Source organism: Myotis daubentonii, chromosome 1 (genome assembly GCF_963259705.1).
Source record: "Myotis daubentonii chromosome 1, mMyoDau2.1, whole genome shotgun sequence".
NCBI lineage: Eukaryota > Metazoa > Chordata > Mammalia > Chiroptera > Vespertilionidae > Myotis > Myotis daubentonii.
In genome coordinates, this window is record NC_081840.1 from 32464785 (window position 1) to 32481924 (window position 17140).

Here is a 17140-nt window from a genome sequence, read left to right on the forward strand (position 1 = left end):
TCACCAGCCTCCCTCAAAAACAAAAAAACGTAAAAACAATCACACACACATACACACGTCTGCCTTCATACTTGATACTATTTTAAAAATATAATAAAATTGTTTCATAACACATTTTTATTTAACGTTTTGTCATGTGTATTTTCCATATCTTTAAATATCCTCCAAAACACAAGAGTTGTAAGGGCTGTCCACTACTCCATTTTGTGGTTGTATCACAATTTATTCACGAATTCCCCTGCTATTAGAAACACAGGTAACCTCCCATTTTTACTAATATAAATAATACCACAGTCAACAGGGTGAGTAGGAGTCTAGCCTTCCAAGCGGGCTGCCTGGGTTCCAATCACAGCTCTGCAACCTAACCCCGTGACCTTGGCACAGTTGCCTACCCAGCCTCTCTGTGCCTCAGTTTCCCCTTCTAACAAAGGGGATGTTATGGCACCTGCTACACGAGTTACTATGAGGAGTAAAGGAACACGTGCATACAAAGCACTTAGGTCGGTGCTTTATTATTGAATGTGCTTTATAGGCAACATTCAACATGAGCTGTGTTGTCCTCCTCCTCCTCCTCCTCCTCATCATCATGCTCCTCATCATCTATTTTCTTAAGATAATATTCTGGAAATGGAATTCTTTAAGCCAACGTGTTAATTTTGAAGATCTTTGATACATAGGCACTTGCCCTCTTGAAAGGTCGACCACCAGCACAATGCGTGTCCCAGTCTCCCCACACCGAACCAGAAGTATGGCCTCCTCAGCGGGTTCTCCAGCCCCATCCCAGTGGGATAAGCCCCATCAGGGTGAGGGCGCTCCCTAAAGGCAGGGTGACTTGCAGATGTCCACCTCGGGACATTTATGATACAAGTTACCGCTAAACAGCAGATCAAAAGTCAAACATCCTGGACCTTCTGACCTATTTCGATTTTTTTAAAAAAACTTATCTGGGGCAACGCCTAAACGATGTTTGCAATAAACAACTGTGCAATAGCCTGAAACGATAAGGATTTTATCAGCTCAACCCAATAAAACAGTGATAGCAAGATATAAAATGGATCGTCTTACAAATCCAATTGTTTTAATAATTTCTCATCCAGATCTCTGATCACACATTTTTCAAAGACAGAAGAATTTCACCCGCTTGAATTTCACTTCCTCCACTTCAATACTTCCCCTGGCTGCGTTGGCACTGGCAGAAAGCTCCATGCCAGTGTTTCCCAATCTATTTTTTTAACCCATTCTTCTCTTTTGATGGACTTAAGATTCTCTGCCTCTTTTTAATAGTGTACTATCAAGTAACAGGTAACTTTGGTTTTCTCATTATTAAATATCAGAATATGAAAGGCACTTGGTGGCATATGACAGGTGGCTGCACAGTCTATCTTATTCCCGTCGTATCTTAGAAGCTCTGGTTGAGGCTGAGATCTTTCATCTGTGCCCTTCAGGAGCAGCTGTCCTGGGCGTTAGACACCCCCCGCCCCCTCCGACGTATTAGCATCCTGCCTGTCTCTCCACAAGACAGAGACGCCGACGGACTTTGCCAATGCCTTCCTGAAATATCAAGACGTACAACATTTACCAGGTATCCGTCAGTAAGAAGGAAATGGGTGCTTCACTGACATGTTCTGGATAACCAAGAACCTGACAGGGACTGTACCTCCTTTCCTAAGCACCCAGACACCTTGAGAGTAGCTAAATCTAGAATTCTCCTGAATCGGCTGTCAGTATCAAACTCCGCCTATCAAAGATCACAGCCATAGCCACGGCTCCCTCTCAGCTCTCTTCGGAGCCCAGGCCAGGAAGGCAGCAAGAGGTCGTGGGCCTGGAGAGTGCCCGAGGCTCTAAGACAGTGGTTCTCAACCTTCCTAATGCTGCGACCCTGTAATACAGTTCCTCATGTTGTGGTGACCCCCAACCACAAAATTATTTTCGTTGCTACTTCATCACTGTAATTTTGCTACTGTTATGAATCGTACTGTAAATATCTGATATGCAGGATGTATTTTCATCGTTACGAATTGAACATAATTAAAGCATACTGATTCATCACAAAAACAATATGTAATTATATATGTGTTTTCCGATGGTCTTAGGCGACCTCTGTGAAAGGGTCGTTTGACCCCCAAAGGGGTCTCGACCCACAGGTTGAGAACCGCAGCTCTAATAGGAAACAGCAGGTGGAGAGGTCACGCAGGGAGGGGGCAAGACAAAACATGTCCAAGACAACGGACATGACTCCACCCACTCCCAGGACCGGAGAGGCAGGAGCACCTGTCAGTGAACTTGAGAGGCAGGTCGGTAACCCATAAATAAAACTTTAGAACTGCGATCCCAGGGCTGTGGAGAACCTCAGACAGCTTCAAGTTCAACCCCTTAAGAGAGGAGGAAGCTGAGCCCATTGTTATGGGGCAACTGCACTGCCGGGGGGCCCGCCAAGGCCCCAATTTTTACCAGATCACACTCACAGGAAGCTGATTTTTAAAAATCCTTTTTCTGCTTCTTGCTATATCTGCATGCTCATTATTTCTTGTCATATAATTGTATATAGACTCTGATTCACGGAAAAAAAAAACTGCTCTTTAAAAATGCAATAAATCTCTTTATTGTGTTTGCTGAGATTAGGGACTTTGATTATGCCACGCGCGCGCCTTCAGGCTTCCCACATCTGAACAACTCCTGAATGCCATCGTGAAAGAAAGCAAGTCTCACCGAGGTTGGAGAAATATTTCCGGGTTGGAGGCCCATCCCTGCCAGCGTCTTGGCCAGCTCCACCGCGTTCACCCCGCAGTTCGGGGCCACGTTCGCCTGACACCGGATGTGCACGTTCATTTTACAGACTGCAGGGGAGAGAAGGGAACCACACTCAGAGAGGACCAGGGCAACGTGCGCAGCGAAGGAGAACGGTAGCGACCAGCACCGCGCTGACGGGGGATTGTATGGGCTGAACAACGCGGCCGCCTTCTCATAAAATTAAACTTAACACTCATAACAACCCCTGGCATTTTCATCTCGTTCTGCTTTGTGCAGAACCAGAAAGCCTGGCACACTGAAGAATAATACATTTCAAATACATTTTCCTCCCACCGCGACTGGATGAAAGGCGTGCATCTAAATCATGTGTAACAGCTACTGCCGATTTAGCAGCACGATTCAATAGAGATGAGAACGTTCCATCAATTGTCAATTGAGTAACAAGAATCATGCCAACTGACGACGCTTTGCCGTCTCTCTCTCAATAAAAGGTAGCAGCCTACTGGCCACGTGGAGATCGCTGTTCAAACAGGATGGAAATGGTGTCTGGGAGAGAAAACCTCGAAGTGAAGCTTTCTTTCTGAGTATTGTTGTGGGCAGAGCCCTCGCAGCCTGGGGCCTGCATCCTGTGGGGTGTGGTTCTCAGAGCTTGCAGCCTGCGGTTCTAACTTCTTCATGGGGGTGGTGGTGGGGGTGGGGGTGGGGGCGGAGCCAGGTTTTTAAAGGTCAGGGTAAATGGCAGTCAGAAGAGGAGAGTGAAGCAAGCTAGACTCCTGTGCAGAGGAAACTGACTTGGGATGACGAAGGACCTGAGGTTTCACCAGCAGAAAGTTCTGATCCAGCTCCCTCCCGTGGCCCATTTCCAGGAGGGTCCCTGCATCTCTGGATGGGAGCAGAGAGATGCAGTTCAGGTTTTGGGGGCCTGGGTTTATGTAATTTAGGGTGCGGTGAGCTCTTTCAGAGAAAGAACCTCCAGTCAAGTAGAGGTCTCTGGGGGGTGTCCTTGCAAGGGAGGGGCCCTGAGGCCACGCTTTATGAGCTCCATGGGAAGTCCCCCTCTTTCCCTTGAGGAAGCTGCTATGAGGACACACAAGCCTCCAGTGGCCTTTCTAAAGCCGCAGGTAACAATAAAGGCACAAACTGTAGGAGCCAGGCCACTGTAGGTATGCTACGAGAACAATGCTGATGAGTCCCACGTGTGGCTCCTGGCTCTGCCTGGCAGCAACAACTACACAAAAGCAGAACAAGACTTTCATGTTGGAAACCCACCCCCAGGGGAGACCATCCAGCGCAGGATCAAGCAGGGCCGAAGCCAAAGCTACACATGAACTGACTGTCTTGATTAGATGAAAAAAGTATTATGAAATGGTGTTCTAGAGAGAGAAAAGAATCGCCCTTTTGAAAACAAGTGACCGGTCCCTTTTTGTTGACAGAAGCAGGCTCGGGAAGTCCAGGCAGTCCATGGAAGCTGACCGGACGCCACCTCTGCCTCCCCTTGTGGCTGGGGTGTGTCTCAGCATCTGGATGAAATGCCCACATATTTCAACAGTGCGCCCACGACAACCAGATTGTCATAGCAACACTCAATGGGAGGTAACTCAAGGCCAAGAGCTCTCCAACTCCTAACTGGACAGGGGTCAGCCCTTATGCCCAGAACTTTGCTGAGTCAAAAGCTTCAAGAGCGTGTTCCACTGGGCACAGTGAGAGAAGTTAAGTGTCCTTCACTCCACCTGCCTCCATCTCTACCGCATACTCCTTGAAGAGACCAGGGCAGCTTGAGTTACATTTACAACTCACCTCCCGCTCTCCTGCCAGGCCTTACTCACCACCCAAGCTTCTCTTTTGGGCAACCTCACTCCCTACCCCTTCCATTTCTGATGAAGATCCCATTTTTCCCCTCTTAAACATTTATTAAAACACACAAGGACGAGTCTATACTCAGCACTAAATGCACGATAGCCAGCTAGCTAGAACATTGAGCTTAACAACTGACTTAGTATTCCGTGGTTAGGAAATCTGTGAATCAAATGTAGCTCCCTGTCCATGCCTGACAAGGGATACACAACTATAGAACTACTAAGATGCCAATTGACAAATGATCTAAAACCATCAGTCCAGGGTCAGATTCTGAACCTACAGAATTCCAAAAGCCTGCATCCTGGTGGCCTCATGAAGTGGGTGCCCAGCAACTCACTTTTACACTGAAGTCCTTGTCGCATTATCCCCCAGAGCAGGGAGCCACAGTGATCGCAGAATGTTGGCACTTTGTAGTTGTGGATGCTGAACTTGTGCGGGATGTTGATTCCGAACCTCTGTTCAGCGATCTGTAAAAAGGAAACAGGGGCCAAGAGCTAAAGTCCCACACCAACATCTTTTGTAAAACCTGTAACAGGAGCCTACCAAACGCAGAATGTTACTATGACACCCGAGCTGGCATATTATTTTACTGCTCAGCCACAAGTAATTACTTGGGCCTTACTGAGCAGACTAAGCACATTTTCTAATGAGAAGGACTGGAAAGAAACGTGTGGCATGGATTAATTAGACTGTTCACCATTCGGGGAGATAAACAGAAATGAAAATTTTCCTTTCATCTTTTATATTCAGGCTGTATTTCTCTCCCTGCCAGTGCCCTCACACCCATATCTATTTCCTAGAACTTTTTAATTTCAGGATTAAACAGGTCTTTCATAGAATACATACACTTGCTATCATCACACGTTCTTCCAGATATTGCATCAAAAGGTGTGGGGGGGTGGTGGGAGAAGGTGGTGCCCAGGGGACATGGGACCACAGAAGGAATTCATTCCGATGTGACGTTTACGTGACAGTCAGTCCTTCCTGTCTTTATGTGGCATTTGCATTCTGACCTCTGAGTGCAAAGGTTTAATCTCACATATAAGCACTTCTCAGCCTTTTGGCTATGGTCAAATGTAATCTCACTATTTCCAGCAAGTATTTAGACTAGGCATGGGGTCTATGGTCTATGTCACAATTTAGAGCAACGACAACACATCCACACACCCAAAGAATGAGGCAATTATTACTCCTCTTGCAACTTTTCTCATGAAAGAGAGCGCACACTCCTTTAGCAATCTTAGTCTGTGGACAATAAAGAACCAGTGAGTTCCAGAGTCAGACATTTCAATGCGTCTGTAAATCCACAGCTAACTATCAGCAACAATCCTGCTTTCTACCTCCAGAGTTTAGAATAATGCCTACCCCAGCTCAATGGGATGCAAGTGGTGCGAGTAAGGGTCACTCATGTACAGATATGCATCCTCCCTGAAATGTCTTGAGAGGCTGGAAGAAGCCAACAGTCACCTTATTTAGGAAGCACAATGTATCGTTAGCAGCATACTCATCACATCATTTCTAACTTGTGTAACCATCACTAAATTTCATGAGGGGAGCATTGCTCCCATTTTAAAGATGAGGCTGAGAGAGAAGCTAGCTAGCAGAGGACGGTTCTGCACTCAAATCCTAGTCATCTGATACCAAACTCACGGATCTTTCCACTCCTTCAAAGCTCTCTTCAAATTAGAACTGACCCCCTCCCGCCTATACCCAGTTGATCACTAAAGGGATCATCTCCAGGCCATCACTAAAGGTCATGCTACACAAGTACAGACGTACAAATGCCATCAAGTAAAAAGGAGAGGCATTTCAATTCTGATCCCACCATTGGCTTCAAGGAGTGTGGTAATTGGAGGGAGGGAGAAAAAGAGAGGGAGAGGGAGAAAAAGGAGAGAGAGAAAGATCATGCAGGGACCTAATTGGCAAACTGCTATCCTCTTACCTTTGCATCTACTTTGTTCATATTGTTTTGGCAAGTGCAGGCTGTAACAATTAGATGATGGCAGCGCTTATGGACGACACAGGTGCACACTAGGAAATGAAATCCACAATTAATACATTTATCGAGGCTCACCATCTTGTCAGTGACACTAGCGTCAACAGAGCTGCACCAAGCCAAGGTGCTTATTTGGATGTCCGGCCCACAGGACAGCATCCAGGCCTCTTGTCCTCCCTCTTTTCTTTACCAGCATCCTGACTGGGCCTTTGCTCGTGCTACACTTCTCTTATTCAAGTCCTGAGCTTAATTCATCCTTCCTGTCCCCATCTCCAGAGGAATCTTCTCACAGCATGATTTTAGTTACCTCACCCCTTGAGCTGAACTGTCAATCAATAGCTTTCAAACCTTCCAGCCAGGTTTCAGGCCCCCAGTGTATCCCAAGCTTATGGATCATATTTTTTCTAAGGGAGTTCTTTGTTCCAATAAAAACGAAACTCTTGTTTTTCTGGGAGCAAGGCTTCGCCCTCCCCTACACTCTCTAGGCCCTTCACAATCCTATCACCTGACTAAATCTTAGATTTATAACAAGGCACAACTTTTACAAATATCTCTTCCATGAAAATACACCACCGTGGTTACCCTTCCAGGCTGGAGCCATCTTTCCCTCCTCCAACCTCCTACCTTTAGCCTGCCCCCTCATTTCAAATTGCCCATCTATAGCCTTTAATGCCCTCAGAATTCCCAGCCAGCATGATGCCTTGAACAAAGCAGGCATTCATTAAATATCTGCAGAATTATGCAATCAGTCATTTGAATATTTAGAACTTTCTGAATAATTTTTTTCATTTTCATCTAGACATCTGACATCGTGCAGATGTAGTCCAGTTTGCCGCTAAAGGATGAACATGTGCAATGAAGCAGTCTGAAAATATGCATAATTTTAAAGATCGTTCAAGACATGTGGGAGCTTTTAGGATTAAATACATAAAGACAGATGATATGTCAACAAATAGAACTATACTTTAAGACCAATATAGCTTTCATCAGATGGAATTCTCAGAAGAACCAGATTGAACCTTCCCAGAGAACTGATCTTTTTATATGCGGGGATCTCAAAACCATCATTCACAAAGAAAATCCTTTATTCTGAGGCATGTTGGCTTTTTTCAGTTGGCTTGGCTAGAGGCTTATCAATTTTATTGATCTTTTCAATGAACCAGGGCACATACTTCATCCCCCGTGTGGGCTTGGTCCCCAGTGTGGGACATGCAGGAGGCAGGCAATCAATGATTCTCTCTCATTGTTGATGTTTCCATCTCTCCCCGCCCTTCCTTTCCTCTTTCTGAAATCAATCAAAACATATTTTATAAAAACATAGCCAAAATTTAAAAACTAAGGAATTGTACATAATTCTATTGTATGTGTGTGTGTGGGGGGGTCTCATGTGACCTTCAGAGAGTTATTGCAATATTAATGGAATACATCCTGTTTCCTCTTGCTATAAACACTTTTTAACATAGGAACAAGATTAAATGTAGTTTTAAAAACATTTTCTTACCTTGGCATTGATAACCCTGTTTCCCAAATACTCCCCTGTTCAAGACAACAGAGAAAAAAAATTACCATCAGTTGAATATTTCAGCAAGAATGCTCCTATAATTACAGTACTTCAAGAACACAAATTTCATCCTCTAGTCTTCGATGAAAAACACATTTTCAGAGAAGAAGCAGGGATATGTGCTTCTTGAGCCCTTGTTTGTTACCACAAGACACAGAGGAAACCATGTGATGGATTAGAAGGTTCTAGATGGTAGAAACGAGTGGGTATTGGCAATTCTCATTCCACTGCCTCTACGGCAATCTCCCAAATCCTCCTGAAAACCAACCCTCATCTGTGTGTGTGTCTGAGCCTCAGCCTGAAGAGTCACTGTACTACCTTGCATGGCATTCTCTCTCCCGTTATCTCTCCCATGTGCAGAGGGTGAAGTAAATAGATGCAGGTACCCATACAAACAGATGAGCCCACCGCAGCTGCCCTACCTGAAGCGCCTTTCTCCCCTCTGCCCACATCACTCCAGAGTCCAGGAGAGCAGAAGTGTGGCTACAAGATGCCTACAGCTTTCATCTCTCTCTCCCAAGTATGGGCTCTGGTGGTGGTGATATAATTCTTATTCCAATGAACAAAGACCACATTTTACTAAGCCCACAGGATAGATGATATTAAGAGCAAAGACCCTGAAGCCAGATGGCCTGAGTGTGATTTAGGGCAGGTTGTTAATGTCTTTGAGCCATAGTTTGCTTATAAAAAAGGATAATGGTCACAGGACCTACTTCATAGGGTTATCATGAAAATAAAAAGAGTTGGTAATGAAAAATACTAAGAATAGGGCCTGGCACTTTACTCACTATATAAAAGTTTATTGTATAGCCTGACCAGTGTGGTCAGTGGTTGGGCGTTGAACCATGAATCAGGAGGTCAGGGTTTCATTCCCAGTCAGGGCACATGCTGGGGTTTGAGGCCCAATCCCCAGTAGGGGGTGTGCAGGAGGCAGCCAATTAATGATTCTCTTTCATCACTGATGTTTATCTCTCACTCTCCCTTCCTCTCTCTGAAATCAATAAAAACGTATATTTTTTAAAAGTTTATTATATAGACAAGATAAAATTATTGACTCTATTTTACAAGTGAGGAGACACTAATGGGTTATATAACTTGTCTATGTTCACACATCTAGTTGGTGATGATACTGAATTCCAGAGCTCGTACTTTTAACCATGTATATGTAACACATATACCAATATTGTGTGTGTGTGTGTGTGTGTGTGTGTGAGAGAGAGAGAGAGAGAGAGAGAGAGAGAGAGAGAGAGAGAGAGAGAGAGAGAGAGAGAGAGAAAGAGGCGGACAAGGCTAATTGGGTGGGAGTTAATGTTTCCTTAGTGGAAAAAAATTTAGTGAAATTAACAAATAAGTTTCCATTCAGAACCTTAGTTGAGGTCACAGGTTGTCACCACAAATGCCTACAGGGCTGGCAGGTCACAGGAAGGAGGGAAGCAGAATGGTGTGAATGGACAGTCACCCTTTGGGTCAGCAAACCACAGGGAGAGGAGGGGCGTCAGCTAACGAGAATGCACAGACTGCTGCAAAGGAGAAAATGGGCTCAAAGGTGCTGCAACTTCTGATTTTTTTCAACAGAAAACGCAGCCGGAACTTTTTCCTAAAGACTATAGCTGTGACTGCTGAAAGGTATAAAATCCAAAGCCATCACAAAAAATACCCAACAGAACACAAAGTAACTGATTGATATTCAGAAATTACTCTGAACCAAGTGCCTCTGCCTTAAAAAAAAAAAAAAAGACAAGTTTGCATAAAAATGTAGCCCTCCATTCATGCTGCAGATATGAAACTGTTTCCTCCTTCTGAGACGGGACTCTTAGGAGAGAAATCAGGGACCTCTTACCAGATAAACTCCCTGCAGTGAGAGCAGTAGGTGGGCTGCCGCAGGTACGTGGCCATGAACTTGTGTCCGTTGATCTGGTGGACTCGCCTTCGCATAGCCCTTTGGCGCTTCCTGGTAAAATGTTTGAAGATTCGGTCTCTCTGAAGAGTGGCTGCATGATAAAAGAAAGGGGGAAATGTGTAATGAATCTACCTGCACTTGATGTTTGAGCAAGTTGGATAGTCCAGAATACTCCCTAAATTATTTTTTCAAGATGCGAAACACCTCAGACAATCATCATGCTTTTCTAGTGACCGGAAGACTCTTAATTTTTGAGGTTAGACCTGTGTGAGCCCTGAGGTTCCCGCCGCCTGGTTACAGCTGGCTTTCTTGGGTCAGTCTCCCCAGCACAGACCAGGAGCCTCCCAAGGTTCCGACGCCCCGGCATGTGCAGCAGCCAGGACTCCTAGCCCCGGTCCCGCTGTCTGGGACTCAGTCCATGCAATGGCTGCAACTACTGGCTGGTGAAACAGGGTTTCTCATATTCGGCTTTCATTTTGGGGTCCTTAAAAACTGAGTGAGGGAACTGCTCACAGCACACTGAGAGAGCTGCCCCAAAACATCAGTCCCAACACCACCTCTGCTAACTGGGAATTAGTAGAAATTAACCTGGAATAGGTGCAAAGTTCATTTTCTAGCCTCGCGTTTTCAAAATGGTGGCTCCTAATTTAAAGACTGAAAACAATGCACCACCTAAAGACAGTAAATGATGTTTCCCACATAATTATACTAGAACTTTTCCAAAATAGATAGACTTGTGATTAATAAAATAAAAATGGCGTCTTCAATACTGCTTTTAAATTCATCACTGATGCAAAGGAAAATTAAGGAATCATTAAGAATAAGTTGCTTATCAATTTTTAAGCCTGGAAGAAATAGATTTCTATGAAAATCCAAATTACCAAAATTTATTGAAGAAGAGCTAAATAAACCAAGTAGACTAATTTTGGGGGAAGAAATGGAGAAAGTTTTCTAAGAGCTGCCTCTCAAACACCATCCAGGCACAGATGGTTTCACGGGGGAATTATTTTATGACTTCAAGGACAAGATAGTGTTTAAACTGGCTTCAGGAGAGAGAAAGAAGGAAAGAGCCCAATTTTAAAGGAAATTGGGAGACAACACTAGGAATAAAATATATAATTGATATAGTCTAAGATAACACAGAAAAAAAAATCAAGGTTAATAATCATTTTTTTTATGTCATGGATCCTTTAGAGAATCCGTGATGCTTATGGATGCCTTATCAGAATGAAGCTTTCTAATTTAAGAAACTAAGATACATAAGATTGCAAAGAAAATCAAGTATATTTTAAGTGAAATAGGATAATATATGAGCTTCCTCTACAAATTAAATACTTAGTGGCAGACCTGGTCATTATAATAATTTTGAAGTAGTGATATGGATAAACTGCATTTCATAATATCTGTGAAAATTATAACATAATACGGAAATAATCTGTGACTTCTCTTGTTACAACAGAAGCACTGCTAATACCACTGTGGTTTATTTATAAGTAGAAGAAAATGCTAATTTACATTATAGGTGAAAAATATTTTTTTCTCATCAAGTTTCTGGACCATCTAAATTCTAATTATGGACCCCAGTAAAAGTAACCCCCTTCTGCTTATATATCAAGCTTGCTCATAAATACTGATGCAGGGGTCTTCCTTATTGAAGTCTGTGTAACTACAAAGTGAATAGAAAAAAAAAACAAATAAGAAAATATTGCTGAGTATTGTCATGTTATGGGGTCTTTGCTTTCCTATTCTTTTATAATTAGTCCCCAACACAAATACCCCTTTCCACTTAGTAACAGCATTTTTTCCTGCCCAGCACACACTGGCTTCTCGGTTTATTGGATGTGGTAATGTATGAGACAAACATGTTGATATGTAATATAAACTAACTGCAAAGTAAAGTTGAAAATCTTGCACAAGTTGAAGAATTTTCATGCAGCCTAGGGAAAGTGATGTTTGAGAATCCGCACCCAAAGCCAATGGCAGGTAAAAGGCTCTGGCAGAGGTAGATCAGTTAACAACTGAACAAAAGAAATTTGGTACACAATATGACATGATAGGCATTTTAAGAGAGAATAATTTGAATCCTGACATATAAGGAAAGACCCCTGAGAAATAATGCCTCAAACACTTGTTAAAAAGATCCTATTTATAACTGTACTAGAAAAATTAAAAATTAAATAGGGAGTATTCTAACATAATAAAATTGTCTGAAAAAAATATTTTATTCAAAAAATCAGTGCCTAGAGAAAAATAACAAAATTAGTTCAATATAATACTTTCATCATTTTAGTTTCATTTTCCAAACCCCTTCTTCCATTTCTTAACTATTAACAAAACTTAGGCCTCAGTTCGAAGGATTCATTTTATGTAGACTTTGCCCAGTAGCAATTACACTTAGATAACTGGGAACTTCTATACTATTTAGCATTAACTTAGAAAAACCACGTGACCAAGCGTGAATTTTCCCAGGAGCATAACCATGAATGTATAAGAAAATATATCATTACATCTTACTGTAGTAGCAGGTGAAAGAAAATAAGTATGATCATTTCAATAGAAGTTGAAAAAAGAAAAAGAAAAACCCACAACCACAAACCTTTGGAAAAGTAAGACGAGAAGATAAACCAGGAAGTGCTGTCCTCATAGGTTTTTCCAAGGACTGAATGAAATAATGCATTCAAAGTGTTTAGCACAGAACTAGGCACAGGACCCTTGAACAGAACGTGTTTAGGGCATAGACACCCCCTACTCCATGCAGTCAAAAATCCATGTATAACTTTTCACTCCTCCAAAAACTTAACTACTAACAGCCTACTGTTGACTATAAGTCTTACCAATAACATTAACAGTCAATTAATGTTCTATGTTCTATGTGTTATATACTGTATTCTTACAATAAAGTAAGCTAGAGAAAAGATATTAAGAAAATCATAAGAAAGAGAAAATAGATTTACAGTATTTATTGAAAAAAAATCCACATATTAGTGAACCCCCACAGTTCAAACCTGTGTTGTTCAAGGGCTAACCATCATTATAAAATATATATATATTTTACTGATTTTTTACAGAGAGGAAGGGAGAGGGATAGAGAGTTAGAAACATCGATGAGAGAGAAACGTCGATCAGTTGCCTCCTGCACATCTCCTACTGGGGATGTGCCCGCAACCAAGGTACATGCCCTTGACCAGAATCGAACCTGGGACTTTTCAGTCCGCAGGCCGACGCTCTATCTACTGAGCCAAACCAGTTAGGGCAACCATCATTTTTTGGGGCATGCATTAGACAATATCTGTTAATGTCTTACATACACATTTCTTTTCTTTTTTTAAAAAAATATATTTTATTGATTTTTTACAGAGAGGAAGGGAGAAGGATAGAGAGTTAGAAACATTGATGAGAGAAACATCGATCAGCTGCCTCCCGCACACCTCCCACTGGGGATGTGCCCTCAACCAAGGTACATGCCCTTGACTGGTATCGAACCTGAGACCTTTCAGTCCACAGGCGGACGCTCTATCCACTGATCCAAACCGGTTAGGGCAACACACATTTCTTTTCATAGCAATTTAACTTAATACATTTTTTTCCTATGAAGAATATTAAAAAACAAGAATATACCCCATATACATATAATTGCTACATTCTTTCTAACAGTAAAAATTAGGGTTTACACAAGAACTCAAAGAATGAAATGCAGAAATAGCCAAAATAAATTAGGCTAAGACACCAATGCCTTCAGAAGGTCTAGCCAAATTTATACCTGCTTCAGTTTTTTGGCGTGTGTGTGTGTGTGTGTGTGTGTGTGTGTGTGTGTGTAAAATCTTCAGCAAGCAATCTAATTATTTCTATTCTCTGGTTTTGCATCTGTCTAAAGAAGATAAAATAGACCCTTGTTCTCAGCCCTTCACCCCTGTGGCGATAGTGTCACAATCAATATTCCTGAGAGATTCTTACAATTTTAGATAAAGGTTACATAGGAAGAGTCACTCCATTGTACTGCTCTCTTTCACAATAGCCATTTAGGAACCAAAAACCCCCCAGATTTTAAGGTTCCCTTGTGGCAGATGATAAAAATTGGCCCCATGGTATCACCCTATCTAGCTTATGTTATCATCAATCTGAGATCCTAGTGCTGATCAGTACAAAACTTGTATTGAATTACTCAACATATCACATCTAGATGCAAATTAAATTCTCCCTAGGGGTCTAATTACCGAGAATTTATTTATTTAATCCCTTAATACTATAAAGACTGGTTAAAAGGTCAGCTCACTTGCATTTTTAATATTTCATAAATAGAATCCTTTTCCCCCCTCAACAACTATTACCATAGCAATGTCATTCCCTAGGAATTTTCTTGGTGATTTCTTATAGCCAGAAGGACTAAGGAAGAAACTGCTTATAGCTGTAGGCACTCCCTTCATGCCTCTGCCACTGCCTGTCACCCCGCCTGGAATTAACTACTTCAATTAAACTTACTTTATCTGCCTCAGAGCCTAAGTAGGCTCACGCAATTCCTGAATCAAGGTGACGTCCCTCCCAACCCCCGCCCCCGCTTTGTTCCCATAGCAACCTGGGAGTACACCTCAATCTTTTCTCTTATCCCCACAACACTGGGGGCTGTGTCCCTTTCACCTCTGTATCCCAGGTGCCTCACAAGCACCTCATACATGCCCATTGTAACTAAACATCACTCTTCCCTTTTTCTGTGCATATTCTTTCACACATGGGCCTCTCTTTGTTTAAAAAGCAAACACACTCATGCATGTGCTCTCACACACCTGGGAATTTGTAAGACGTCTGGTCATTTAAGAAAACCTATGGCTTTCTCTGACATGGTCCTCTCGGTTGACGTCATGAACAGGAAGAGAGAGCGTTCATACTGCACGATGTTCCCCTGAATGCAGACTCAACCCTCTTCACAGCGTTCACAGTGTGCAATGTGAGCTTCCTCATCGCTTGCACCCTCCTGTTGACTTAGGACTGGGTTAAAAGGACTACAAAGGCTGTTTAATCCGGGTTTGCCTTAAACCAACTTGGGCTTTGAGAACTTTCAGGTCACATGTTAGTTGAACATGTCAGGCAACCCTAACATGCTTTGCAGCCAAAACTTGCATCACGACTTCTGTTTTGCTCCTAAGGCACTCAACGCCTCTAAGTAAATAGGAAGCTGGCTGGGTGCCCCAGTGTGGAAACGCATTCCAGCCGCCAGAGGCACTCGGACCTGGAGCCCTGACTTGAGTTGGTTTTCGCAAGCCATCCCACCAACAGGGTGGAGAACAATTATGTCAGATATAATGAAGGTGAACTATTTTGATAGAAATTCTATTTTGTTAAAAAAAATGATTGTCATCCCATACATTCTTTTGAAGAACTTTACAATACATGGGATTTGGAGCCACCAAAATACCCCAGGGTATGTTTTTATTGCAAAAATTTTGCTGGACTTAAACTTGTGTTACTAACATGAAGCTCTGCGGGGGAGGAATGTCTCTGAAGTCTCTGTAAAACTGCTTTAACTTTATCTCAAAAAAATAGTAATAGCATTCTTAAGTCTTTTTGTAGGTCCCTGAACTGAAGGCTTTGCATTCCAGCAGGAGAAGTCTATGCAAGCATTTCTGAAAAATTCTGATGGGAGCCAAAAGCACAGATCATAGCCTCTCACTTTCCAATGATGGTGAGCAAATTATATCAGAGAAAGAAAATCTATTACATGGCACTTTTTAATGTACAGAATTACTGATAACCTAATATATAAAAACCCCGAATCTGTCACAACTGGAGGCTTGACCAACCGGCAGTCCTGCAGTCAGCGCTGGGTTGCCGTGGAGACCCAGCAATGACTGCTGAGGAGGCTGCGAATCAGGCCTGGAGAGAGGCCTGAAGAGAGAAGCAGGGTCTGATCCGTAGTCTGTGTGGCAGCTGTTGATCAGCACTTGTCTCTCTCTTTCTCTCCTGGCCGGGCCAGCAGCCGAGCTTCCATTTCTCTCCAGGACTCTACAGAGGCGGCTGATCTCCCCATCTTTCTGATCAGGCCCCGTTGATAGGTTCAGAGATGCTGGCTGGCATAGAAACTGACCAATCAGAACAAAATCTGGGTGCACTGTGAAGAGCCAATGGCTGCCTAGGAGGCGGAGCTTTTGATGCTGACTGGCATAGAAACCGACCAATCAGAACCAAATTGGCCAGCAGAAGAGGGCAGTTGGGGGCTAGATCAGGCCAGAAGGGGAGGGCAGTTGTGGGCAACCAGGCTTGCAAGGGAGTGAAGTTGGGGGCCAGATCAGGCTGGCAGGGGAGGGCAGTTAGGGGCGATCAGGCAGGCAGGAAGAGGCAGTTAGGGGTGATCAGGCAGGCAGGCAGGCAGGCAGAGAGGTTAGGGGCGATCAGGCAGGCAGGCAGGCAATCAGGTGAGTGGTTAGGAACCAGCGGTCCCAGATTATGAGAGGGATGTCCCCTGTGGGATCGGGCCTAAACCGGAAGTCAGACATCCCCTAAAGGGTCCCCAATTGGAGAGGGTGCAGGCTGGGCTGAGGGTACCACCCCCCCCTCCGTGTGCATGAATTTCATGCACCGGGCTTCTAGTAAAATGCATAAAGGAAATAACTTGCATTCAGCATCAAATGTGACTGAACTTTAAGTTGAACTTGCTTCATTTCAAAGGCACTGAGGTTTACTCTCATCTGTGGCTTGTCTTTTAGGGGCCAAGATTGTGGCAGTCAAGGGCACAGGATCCAGAGCCAGACATGAACCCTGCTTCTCCCCATTAAAACTGAGTGACCTTGGGCAAGTATTTTAATCTCCTATGCTTCAGTTTCCTCACTGGTTGCACATGAAGGGCAAGAGAACCCGCCTCACAGGGCCATTCTGAGGACTTGCTAAAACCTGTAGTGTAATTAGAGAAGCACTTGGCAGGTAGCAACTAAGTGTTACCTATGATAACAGTCGTTAAATCCCTTACTTCCAACTATCATAGAGGTCTAGGAATAGGAAGAATTTTTAATTCAATCACCTCATTGCCTAGAAGAGAAATCAATACCTAGGAAACCATTACCCAGAGAAGTTGAACACCATGCCC

The 17140-nt window shown here is 43.3% G+C and overlaps 1 protein-coding gene across 2 annotated transcripts in view; it reads right to left on the reverse strand.

The window, feature by feature from the left end:
* PRKCH (protein kinase C eta) overlaps window positions 1–17140 on the reverse strand; it is a 243115-nt gene that overhangs the window by 111805 nt on the left and 114170 nt on the right. For both annotated transcript variants that reach the window (XM_059694232.1, XM_059694224.1), the window contains exons 3-7: window positions 10006–10156; window positions 8106–8140; window positions 6551–6639; window positions 4946–5075; window positions 2710–2837 (exon numbers count right to left, since the gene is read on the reverse strand). In XM_059694232.1, the coding sequence (XP_059550215.1) occupies window positions 2710–2837; window positions 4946–5075; window positions 6551–6639; window positions 8106–8140; window positions 10006–10156 (533 nt within the window). The remainder of the gene's footprint in view (window positions 1–2709; window positions 2838–4945; window positions 5076–6550; window positions 6640–8105; window positions 8141–10005; window positions 10157–17140) is intronic.